This window comes from Pongo pygmaeus, chromosome 1 (assembly GCF_028885625.2).
Source record: "Pongo pygmaeus isolate AG05252 chromosome 1, NHGRI_mPonPyg2-v2.0_pri, whole genome shotgun sequence".
In the NCBI taxonomy this organism is placed as follows: domain Eukaryota; kingdom Metazoa; phylum Chordata; class Mammalia; order Primates; family Hominidae; genus Pongo; species Pongo pygmaeus.
Genome location: NC_072373.2, coordinates 33,287,885 through 33,300,705, shown reverse-complemented (window position 1 = coordinate 33,300,705; position 12,821 = coordinate 33,287,885). Strand labels below are relative to the sequence as shown.

The window sequence follows — 12,821 nt, the reverse complement described above, 5'->3', positions numbered from 1 at the left end:
TTTCCTCTCCTTCAATTTTTACTAATTTTAGCAACAAATGATTATTCACGGTTTTTTTCTTGCCCTTGCTATACTTCTCTTCTATTTCAAAGATTCTTATTTGGCACTGTAAAACAGAGTTCTATTCACTCTATCATTAAATATTTAGGCATATCTTAATATTGCTAGATTTATTGTTCACTGATGCTTCTTCTTTTTATATTTCTGACTCTGTTATTTTTCCTTTTGGCTAGATTACTTACTGAAATATTTCTTTCCAACCTGGTGTAGAGATGAATTTTTTTTCTGAATTTATGGATATCAACAACCATCTTTCTTTCATGTTCAAAAGCAGTATAGCATTGTAGCGAAAATCATGATCTTTGGAGCTCCATTGCTTGTGTTTATAACCTGGCTTGGTCACTTATTAGTGTTGTGACTTGGGGAAAATGAACTTACCTGCGACCCAGATTCCTCACCTGTAAAATGGGAATATTAAGAGTATCTACCTCACAGAGTTGTTGAAAAGTTCAAATGAGTTTATGTGCGTGTGTAGGTGTGTGTGTGTGTGTGTATAGGCATATGTGTGTATGTAAGTGTACAAATTGATGTATAGAGAGACCACTTAGAATAATGCCTGGCACAAAGAGGTCTCATAGAAGTATTAGCTTTCCTTAATCTTGACAGGAAATTGATGAGTCTTTTCAATGGATTTATACTAAATTCCCTCTTAAATCAGATATTCTCTCCTATTTTTTGTTTCATCATTTTATGTTATCCCTCTTTTTCTTGAGCATGTGCTTTTTGTTCTCCTTCTGATTCACTTCTTAGCGACAGTAGTAGTACCTATCTTTCTTGTTTTTGTCACATTTTTATGTATTTTGAGAGATTTCTTCAACTTAATCCTCTGACCTACTAATCTGAGGCTCAAAGTGTCTCTCCTCTAATTAATCTACTTAAAGTTTTCAAATAAAAAATAATATTTTCCATTATGTAATTGAATCAACTTCAGCTGATTTTTTTTAAATTTAATTTTATTTTTTTCAGTTGCCATCTGTCTTGCCTTCTGTGATAGCTGCTGCTTCTTCCTTTCCCTCTGGCTGCAGGATCTGCTTAGGTGTGATGCTATTTCCTTTTGCTTACTCAATGCCCACCTGCTGGCATCCTTTAAGAAGCTGCGTTACTAGGGGACACTCAGAAATCTTTGTGTCTGAGGACCTACTGTGCACCGGTCAGGGAGTTAGCAGACCCTTGTCAAGTCATGAGGAGGGAGCCTTTCTGTCCCCGGTCCTTCGAGTGGCCACTGTGTGGCTCTCCCAGCTTCATAAAGCAGGAGGACCTTGGCCTTTTTTGAGTCTGGCAGGGTCCTCAGATACACTTGGTACAATAGGCCCTGCCGTTTCTCTCTAAGGTCAATGGATCTCCAGGGTACATGAGACTGAGATCCTCAGTCAGATCACTCAGTCCATGATCCTAGACGCAACCTGGATACAGCGGGTGAACGTTGTGTCTGCTTTACCAATAAAATGTAAAACATTTATTTGGTAAGCATAATGTGTGATTTAGATCATCAGTTTTAAGTTGAAGAACTGAGAAAATGGAAAGCTAATATATTTTACTTAGTCTTACTCATTTCTCAACTACTCACATGCCTAATACAATACCTAATATCAAATGCTCACTGATATTTGTTCAACTCAAGTGAAGACAACCGTTCAGTGCTTTCCCACTGCCCTTAGGAAAAATTCAGATCCTCACATTTGCTTACAAGGCCTTAAATGACTTGGTTTCTACCCAGCTTTTCAATCTACCACCTTTCCCTTTGTCTCTGTTCCCAGCCATAAGAGATTCATCTCAGTGTACTGAATGTGCCATGTTCTCGTCCACCTCAGGCACTTCATATTTGCCATTTCCTTAATATTTGCTGCTCACTTTGCCTGGAAACTTTATGCTCAGCACCTTCCCAGGTGGAGATCAGTATCTCCCCTGTACTGCCCCACCTGAAATATACACCCTCAAATACAGACATATGCTCTTGTCCTGACCAACTTTTCTTCATTGATTTGTATCTCAGTTAAATATCACATTTCCAGAGAGAATTGACAAATCAGATAACAATTTATTTCTTTATTTTACATTCCTATAATACATAGCATCCTAAATCTTTATGTTGACACAATTTATAAACATTTTAAGTTGGTTATTTTACTGTATCCTTTGCAGATTGTTTCACAGGGGCGTGGTCATATTTAACTTTAAAACTATGGTAGTCTGCAACGCCCAGTACAATAGTACCCGACAGCCACTTAAATATTTGCTGGTGAAACAATGGAAAAAGAAAGACAGGGAAGGAAGAAAAGGGAACATGATTTTTTTGCTATTAAGAAAAATAAAAATAGATCTCTTTAAATTTATTTAAAAGTTTTAATCTTCATTATAAGGGGGCATTTTGGTTGTTAAGCACATCGATTCTCAGTCGGACCATGATGGTTTAAAAGTTAGCTCTGCTATTTTAGCTGAGGGTAAGTCACATTACTTTTGTAAGTTTCATTTTCTTGATTGGCAAAATGGGGATAATAGTAGTACTTACCTTACAAGGTTTGAATGAAGATTCAGTGTGAAAACAGAAGCATTTACCTCAGTACCAGGCACCTACTAAATTCTTAAAAATATTAAATTTTATGATTTCTCATTTACCTGAGGATCAAAAAGAAAATAAAGACGTCCCTTCTTCAACTGAAGTGCAAAATACTCTTCCTGATTGCCAGGTGATGCTGCAAAGACAATCAAACCTTCAGGCACTTTTGTTCGAAAGCTGGCCTTAATGCCTGGTAAGACAAGTGTGATCAGCAAATCAGTGCTGGGGTTTTGTTGATTCTTTCTGATAAATGTACATTTACTTTCATTATTATTTATGATGTAGTGAGTACAGTCAGGAAATTATACACAGCAATATACTCGCATGGTCTAGGCCATTTGGTTTTAAATATATCCCATTTTAAATGCCATTCAGTGCTTGGAATCTTATGCCCGTGTTCCTGCTAATCAATATATAATGAAGTTTAAATTTATGCAAAACTCATCAGCCTAAAAAGACATATTGTCAACCCAAAATTGGATACTCAGGGTATCAATGTGAAAACATTATCAGAGAGTCATAAAAATAAATGGGTTTTTGACATGAGTGAAAGAAACACAGAGGGTCTTGCTTAAAATATTTATGAAGTTTAAAGAATCGGTTCAGTAATAGAAGTTAATATTGGAAAGACCTGCCATGAAGTGGCCTATAGAGGTAATTTCCTGAAACACCATCCTATAACCAAATGGTTTGCAGCCTTCAGAATTTTGGGATCTTTACTGACCCTTTAGAGCACATACTAGCCCTGCATAGCATAGGATATACAATGCTCTTTTCTCATAGAAATTTCCACAGCTTAGGGAGCAGAGGCAATATGCAACAGCCCCATGAATGATGCCTTCCCCCTACCATTACATGTCCCCATCTCCAGCCCTGTGAATGATGCCTCCCCGGTACCATCACATGTCCCCATCTCCAGTCCTATGAATGATCCCTCCCCACTACCATTACATGTCCCCATCTCCAGTCCTGTGAATGATGCCTTCCTCCTACCATTACATGTCCCCATCTCCAGTCCTGTGAATGATGCCTCCCCGGTACCGTTACATGTCCCCATCTCCAGTCCTATGAATGATCCCTCCCCCCCTACCATTACATGTCCCCATCTCCAGTCCTGTGAATGATGCCTTCCTCCTACCATTACATGTCCCCATCTCCAGTCCTGTGAATGATGCCTCCCCGGTACCATTACATGTCCCCATCTCCAGTCCTATGAATGATCCCTCGCCCCTACCATTACATGTCCCCATCTCCAGTCCTGTGAATGATGCCTTCCTCCTACCATTACATGTCCCCATCTCCAGTCCTGTGAATGATGCCCTCCTCCTACCATTACATGTCCCCATCTCCAGTCCTGTGAATGATCCCTCCCCCCTACCATTACATGTCCCCATCTCCAGTCCTGTGAATGATGCCTCCCCGGTACCATTACATGTCCCCATCTCCAGTCCTATGAATGATCCCTCCCCCCTACCATTACATGTCCCCATCTCCAGTCCTGTGAATGATGCCTTCCTCCTACCATTACATGTCCCCATCTCCAGTCCTGTGAATGATGCCTCCCCGGTACCATTACATGTCCCCATCTCCAGTCCTATGAATGATCCCTCGCCCCTACCATTACATGTCCCCATCTCCAGTCCTGTGAATGATGCCTTCCTCCTACCATTACATGTCCCCATCTCCAGTCCTGTGAATGATGCCTTCCTCCTACCATTACATGTCCCCATCTCCAGTCCTGTGAATGATGCCTTCCCCCTACCATTACATGTCCCCATCTCCAGTCCTGTGAATGATGCCTCCCCAGTACCATTACATGTCCCCATCTCCAGTCCTGTGAATGATGCCTTCCTCCTACCATTACATGTCCCCATCTCCAGCCCTGTGAATGATGCCTCCCCGGTACCATTACATGTCCCCATCTCCAGTCCTATGAATGATCCCTCCCCCCTACCATTACACGTCCCCATCTCCAGTCCTATGAATGATCCCTCCCCCCTACCATTACACGTCCCCATCTCCAGTCCTGTGAATGATGCCTTCCTCCTACCATTACATGTCCCCATCTCCAGTCCTGTGAATGATGCCTTCCTCCTACCATTACATGTCCCCATCTCCAGTCCTATGAATGATGCCTCCCCCCTACCATTACATGTCCCCATCTCCAGTCCTGTGAATGATGCCTCCCCCTACCATTACATGTCCCCATCTCTAGTCCTGTGAATGATGCCTTCCCCCTACCATTACATGTCCCCATCTCCAGTCCTGTGAATGATGCCTTCCTCCTACCATTACATGTTCCCATCTCCAGTCCTGTGAATGATGCCTCCCCCTACCATTACATGTCCCCATCTCCAGTCCTGTGAATGATGCCTTCCCCTACCATTACATGTCCCCATCTCCAGTCCTGTGAATGATGCCTTCCCCCTACCATTACATGTCCCCATCTCCAGTCCTGTGAATGATCCCTCCCCCCTACCATTGCATGTCCCCATCTCCAGTCCTACCATTACACGGCCCCATCTCCACTCTACTCAGTATCCCACGTACTCAGCACATACTATGGAGCTCTTGCCCCATGTAAGACTTTTTGCTTAATGTATTAAAACTGGTAAGAGACACGACCTCTGTTTTCAAAGAATTTCCAGTTTAGTTGAAAATATTAAATGTATAAGTTTTAACAAATTATCCTGTGAGAATCAAATAAGAGCTCAAGACCATATATGAAAATCAAATAACATCTCAAGAACAAAATAGTGAATAATGAATGAATACTGATTTGAGTAAAAATACAGTCAGCCAGGATAATAAAAAATTAAAGGAAGGAGATCTTCCTTCAGGCTGGGCTGGTAACCAAAAGTCCTACATAGGTGGGTGGTGGTTAACTCAGGTTCAATAGACAGCAACTACTCCAGAAACCATGTCTTAAAAGAAAAACTTTAGCTAGGATTTGAAGGCAGGAAAGCAGATATCATTTGGTGAACACTGGACTGTCATTTTTTCAACATACATCTGTGGAACACTAAAATTTGTTGAATAGTACTCTGCTACACAGCAAAGAAGAAAAACTAATAAGCCCGTAACTGACATTGAGTTCTAGTTGAGAAAAAAGACAATTTAAAAAAATGTAATGTGATGTGATAAATGGTATAGGGATACATACAAAATACCTGATTAAAAGAAGTTGAGGACAGTTTTAGAGAATATAATACTTCAGCTTGTTTTCAGAGAATATGAAGGATTTGGCAGGAATTGTACAAAGGCCCAGAGGTATGGAAAGTTTGAGGAAGGCTGGTTGTGAGGGAGGGAGTTAGATAAATCTGGAGAAATAGGTGAGACCACATCTGTACAATCTGGCTTGAGAAGTTTGTATAAAAGACAAAGATGAAAAAGAATGCTGTGTTCTAAGTTATTTTTAGAGTACCATTCCTTTAGTCACAGCAAAGGTTAACTTTAGGATACAAGCTTTAGACTTTCCAAGAAGGCAAATCAAATTTATCCTGGCCTTCTTGACTTCTGCATCTCCGTCTTCTATGTTTTATGCTCTTGGCCATTTTCAACAAACTTGTCTTAGTGATTTTTATATCTCATTGTTACACACTCTCTTCTTCTCTTACTCTGGCCTGCTTGAATGTTGTGTTCTTGCTGTCAGATTCAGGATGCAGTCCTTCCTGGCAACTCTTCCACTCCACAGAATAGAATTGTTTGCCCCAACAAATTGCTTTTCAGTAGTCAAACACACTTGGACTCCTGCTAGTAGATGTATTGTTCTCTCTCATCTCCCCTAACAAGTGCACTGAAATGATTGAGCCACCCATTTGGAACTTATCCCATCAATTAATGGAAGAAATTAAAATTTGAGTGGAGAGCAGGAATAGAATTTTCAAAATTGAGACTAAGGCAACAAAATTGATGATGAAATGTAGAGACGAGACATAACTTAGCTACACAGAAAAGAGGTGAGTGCTGTGCTTTGGGAGAATAAGACAAGGACAGACAAGTAAGTGAATTAATAATTGAAAGGATAAACTCTATACATATCAGGAAAGGCACATAATGATATGAGGTGATGGTGTGGGGCAAAATGGTCCATTCTTTTCACCAATTATTGAGGAAAATGGGGTATTAATAACAGAAATAGAAATGTCAGATAAGGAAGGAAATCTGGGGTTAGGAATTATCTTTAGTTTTAGGCATACTGAACTGATGATGCAGAAAACTCTGTCTGCCATTTGGAAATGAGAAACTAAATCTTAGAAGAGAAGACGGTGCTAGGAAAATAAATTGGCAATCACCTATCAAAAGCCATGTCTAAGAGACAGATTGTAGAGAAAGAACAAGAGCCTTTAATGGAAATGTCCACATTTAAGAAAAGAAAAAAACAAGGGCAAGAATAAAGTTACATCAAGATAATATTGTAAAATGGAAGCCTAGACAGGAAGGAACTTTAAGGAGGTAAGGTTAGTTAACTGTGTAAACACTTCCAATAGGTCCAGAATAATTAGAACTGAAGAAAAGCTTATGGAGCTGGTAATGACATAATCTTTTTCAGTTGAGTAGAATGGACGGACTCTTGACTGCTGGGTGATAAGGACTGAGGAAATGAGTGAGTAGAAGGTGGGTACAGAACACAAATTAGAAAAATCTGATAGAGAAAGAAATGGGAGACATAGAAATTAATTATTAGGGTAGACCAGGTAGATAAAAGGAAGCATCTACCAGCAGAAACATAGACGTAAAGTCTGGTCTACAACCTGGGCAGAGAACAATTATATTTCTACCAACTCTTTTCTTCTCTTAAGCTTCTCTCCTTATGGTTCAGAGTAACTCTACTTGAGAAATCTTATCTTTCTGTCACCATTTTTTATGTGATATTTGGTATCATATATTATAATAAAACCTATTCCTATAAAATTACACAGCTTGAGGTTATTTCACAAAAATAGCTACAATTTGGAACATGAAGAGAGCAAAACTCTCTACCAGTGTGTTGGAGTCATCTATGTGGCAGTAGAGAGGAGAATAAAAACAAGGAATTGGGTGTTGGAAGATATCAATAATTGCTCAATCTGGGAAGACAACTGCTTGTCTTTAATTCAAGAGAAATCTGATGAATGAAAATAAATCAGTAAGAATTACAGGAATATTTAGACAAGATATACTTGAGAATTTCATAAAAATTATGCACTATTTAAGAAATATGTAAATTCATGTGTTTTTCTAAAATATATTATTTAATTTTCAAGTTTTATGCTTATATGAGAAAATGCACTGCTAGTGCAACTAAAATATAATATTTTACACAGATCAAGGAAAATTTCTTAAGAAGGGAAGCTATAGTATAAAAAAAGGCAATTGGATTTGATGGTGTATGTGAGACTTTCCCACAGCGTTTTCCAAATAATTTAATCTTCTCATTTTTCTCTTTACATTGCCAAAATAAATAATGAATGATGGTCTTTTGTGCAAAATCTATGACAAAATTAAAAATGCACACGTTCACTGAAACATCATATTCCTGACAATTAATTATTGCCATAGATATAGATAAATTCTATCTTTTGAGCCAAATGCTGAAATCATGTAATCAATTCTTTAAATGAACTAAATAAAAAAGAATACATTTAAATATAAACATAACATTTTGATTAACATATAAAACATTTTAAAGAAAATATTACTGACTACTACCGTAAGACAGAATGGTAACATGCATAACTATTCAACATTATTAACACTCTCTTTTCCTACAAGAAGATTATGTACTTACAGATTCCCAACTATTGACTTAGGCTTAGTGATATGACTTGTGTTGGCCAAAGAAATGAAAGTGGACATGTGGTGTGCGCAGGAGAGCAGAAATTTTAATACAGCTGTGTAGTTGAACTTGTCTTCCTCTCTGCCTCATGAATGTGTTTTCATCCCGGGCCCAGGAATAAGAAGAGCTGTGGATCAGAGCCCAGCAGTGCCAAAATATTTTTGCTTTTAATGTTTGTGTTAAGCTGAAACACTGACTAAAATGGGCAGACAAGTGAAAATTATACTTTTCTCACTTTCTGAAATTTAGACTTTGATTTTCAAAAAATGAGACAGGAAATGTTCTAAAGTTCAGTGTTTTGGTTTCTAGTGTTTAAATAATAGAGCATTTCATGCATCTCTATATTCATTCATTCAGGAAATATTTAAGGAACACATACTTTGTACAAATGGTATACATGAGATGTGTAAAATAAACTTACATCCATGGCCTAAAATTCTAAATATATGAAAAATCCAAGTTCTACATGGAAATATTTAACTTTCAGGTAAGAGAGTTTACAACTTTAAAATTTAATCATAAAAATCATACACTTTCGGGGCCATGGATTAGGCAAAGAATTCTTAAACAATAAATGTGAAGCTATAACATAAAGGGAAAAGTTGATAAATTAGACCATGTTAGAATTAACAACTTTTGGCTACCAAAAGGTATGAATAAGAGAATGAAAAGACAAATGACATAGTGAAAGAAGATATTTGCAATATGTATATCTGATACCAAGATACATAGCCAGAAAAAAAAATATGAAAAAGATGGTCTGTATCATTACTCATCTGAGAAATGCAAAATGAAATGCAATACCACTAAATATCCATTAGAATGGCTAAAATGAAAAGGAAACACGAAGTGTAGCCAAATATGTGCAACTACTGTACATGTGTGTATATACACATACACACACGTATATATTACATATATTTTTATATATAATATTAAATTAAAAAGTAAAATGTTAAATTAGAATATATAATGTAATAATATCTATACATGCAACATTCATAAACTACTAGCTGGAGCGTACAACCTCTTTTAAAAACTGACAGTATTTATCAAGTTATACTTGTGGGCCGGGCACAGTGGCTCACGCCTGTAATCCCAGCACTTTGGGAGGCCGAGGCGGGTGGATCACGAGGTCAGGAGAACGAGACCATCCTGGATAACACGGTGAAACCTCGTCTCTACTAAAAGTACAAAAAAATTAGCCGGGCGTGGTGGCGGGCGCCTGTAGTCCCAGCTACTCGGAAGGCTGAGCCAGGAGAATGGCGAGAACCCGGAAGGCAGAGCTTGCAGTGAGTGGAGATTGCGCCACTGCACTCCAGCCTGGGCGACAGAACGAGATTCCGTCTCAAAAACAAACAAACAAACAAAAAAGTTATCCTTGTATCTTTTGATATGTGTATCTTTTTATCCAGCCATTCTACTCCTGGATCTATATCCAGCCCCACCCAAATGCATAGTGTCAAAAGATATACAAGTATGTTTACAGCAAGACCTTTCATTACACCTTCAAACTGAGACATATACACGTGTCACTCAACTGTACAAACAACAGATATAGCAATGAGAATGAACAGCTATATACATGAATCGCACAAACATGGATTGTGTAAGAGACACTAAGAACACAGGAATATATACTGTATGATCCCATTTATATCAAGTTCAAAACCAGACAAAAATCCATGTACGATGTTAGAAGTCAGGATAGAGGTAATCCTGGCTTGGATTTACAAAGGGCACAAGGCAGGCCCACTGGGGGCCCAGTAGTGTTCTATTTTGTACTGTGGGTGCTGGGTACACAGGGCTGTCCAGGTTATAAAAATGGGGCAACCTGTACACTGCTACTCTTTGCACTTTTCTGTATGTATGTTAGACTTCAACACAAACATTTTTCAAAAACCAAATGTGTCTCTCTTGAACTAAGAAACATAAAAAGCCGTCCAAAAGCCTTTATCCCAGTCAACTTAACTTTGTTATTGCAGGTACAGGAAAATGTAAGACATTTCAAAATCATTGGAAATTGTCAGGTAATAGCCATACAAAGCTATTGTAAGAACAAAAAGAAATCAAGAACTAATACATTTCAGCTGATGGAAATTTTGCCTTCCAAAATCCAAATCAAGAGAAGGAACCTGTAATACAAGTCCCTAGTATGAATGAAAAAGCTGCTAAAAGGTTACTATAGATTTTTCAATCTTTTATCAGAAATTTAAGTTCTTAGAATTGACATGTAGAATATATTAAAAAATCCTACAACTCTATTAATAAAAAGCCAAGCAACCCAATGGAAAATGAGCAAAACGTCTCAACAATCACTTGACTAAAAATTCTGATATGCAAATAACCAAGGCTCACAAGAAAGATGTTCAGTGTCGTCATTCATCCAGGAACTGCAAATTAAAACTACAATGAGACACACATCTCCATACTCACTAGAATGGCTAAAATTAAAAACACCAAAATCTGCTGAACAGGTGATGCAATGGAAAATCTCATACATTGCTAATGTAAAGGCAAAATTAAACAATCATTTTGGAAAACTGCTTGGCATTTTCTAAGTTAAACATACACCTAGCCTAATACGGTCTTTGACTTACCTTTTCATTTTCTTAATATTTTTGATGAAGTTGAATTTATCGTTTTTTAATGGTTAGTGCTTTGTTTGTACCTTGTCTGAGAAATCTTTGCCAACACCAAGATGATCAAGATATTTTCTCATTTTTCTTCTAGAAGCTTTATCATTTCAGCTTTTATTTATTAGGTCTATGAAACCATCTCAAATTAAATCGCATGCATGATGTGAGATAGGGGTCAAGCTTTATTATTTTTTTGACTCCTACACACTATACAGTACTATTTGTTGAAAAGATTGTACTCTCCCCATTGAATTGCCTTAGCTCTATCAAATTTTAATTGACATTGGAAGTCTGAGTCTATTTCTGATTAATTTGCCAGTACTTACACAAATACTATGAAGTCTTAATTATTATAGCTTTATTTTAAATCTTGAAATAAGATGGCTAAGTCGGCCATTTTAAAAATACTTTATTCAACAGTATTTTGGATATTCTAGGTCTTTCAACTTGTAGAATCAACTTGGAAATTTCTTCAAAAAAGCTTTCTGGAATTTTGATTGGAATTACATTAAATGAATAAAATGACTTCAGGAAAATGGCTATTTTAACAATATTTTGTTTTTCATCCACAAACATGATAAATCTTCATCTATTTAGGTTTACATTGATTTTTCTAAGTTATGTTTTATAGCTTTGGCTATACAAATATTTTCATTTATTTTGTTAAATTTAAGTGCTATATTTTGAATATTCTTTTAAATCCAACTTTATTTGTTTAAATTGTTTATTGCTTGTACATACAATTAATTTTATTTATATTAATGTTGTATTCTGCAATCTTTCTAAGTTCATTTATTAGTTTTAACACTTTTTCAAAGATTTTTTAAAGCATTTATATACAAAATTATGTCGATGACAAATACATTTTCTTTTCCTTTTCAATATTTATGACTTTTATATTATCGTATTGTTTTAGCAGTGGCTAGAACTACTGGTAAAGTTTGAACGAAAACTTGATCCCTATCTTAAGAGCAAAACATGCACCATTTCACTTTTATATATATATATATATATATAAAATATATAAAAATATATATAATATATAAATATATATTAAATATATATAAATATATAGATAAAATATATAAATATATATAAAATATATAAAAATATATATAAAATATATAAAATATATAAATATATATTATATATAAATATATATAAAATATAAAAATATATATAAAATATATAAATATATAATATGTATAAATATATATATAAAATATATATAAATATATTAAGTATATATAAGTATATATAATAAATATATATTAAATATATATTATATATATATTTTGCCTGTTTTATGGCCCAGCATATTAGCTGTAGAATATTTGTAGCATACATTTCATATATGTATACATATATATATATATATATATATAATGTAGAATATTTGTGGTGATCCTTTATCTCCTATTCTTAGTTTGCTGAAAGTTTTCATTACGAGTAGGTATAAAATTTTGTGAAATGTTTTTCAGCTCTCTTGAGATAATATGATATTTTGCTATACTATTTCCTCTATTAATGTGGTAAATCATATTGATAGATTTTTAAAATTAATCCAAAATATATTTTTCTCTCTCTTCCTCTCCTTTTCTCTCTCCCCCTCCTTCTCTCCCCTTACCAATCTCCACTCCCCAAAACCCATCATTCTTGCAAACCAATTCTGGGCATTGCTTTCTGTTTCTATTTCATTGATATCCAATTTTGTCTTAATTTTTTTTTATTTCTTATTACTTTGGTC

At 36.0% G+C, this 12,821-nt stretch overlaps 1 protein-coding gene and 1 long non-coding RNA gene across 2 annotated transcripts in view; one reads left to right on the top strand and one right to left on the bottom strand.

The window, feature by feature from the left end:
* Positions 1 to 12,821, bottom strand: part of USH2A (usherin) — a 793,063-nt gene that overhangs the window by 467,906 nt on the left and 312,336 nt on the right. Inside the window, exon 21 of the mRNA XM_054484303.2 lies at positions 2,677 to 2,807. Coding sequence (XP_054340278.1) covers positions 2,677 to 2,807 — 131 coding nt within the window. The remainder of the gene's footprint in view (positions 1 to 2,676; positions 2,808 to 12,821) is intronic.
* The window catches only part of LOC134740320 (uncharacterized), an 89,191-nt gene that overhangs the window by 48,593 nt on the left and 27,777 nt on the right, over positions 1 to 12,821 (top strand). The gene's annotated exons all lie outside the window — the stretch shown is intronic.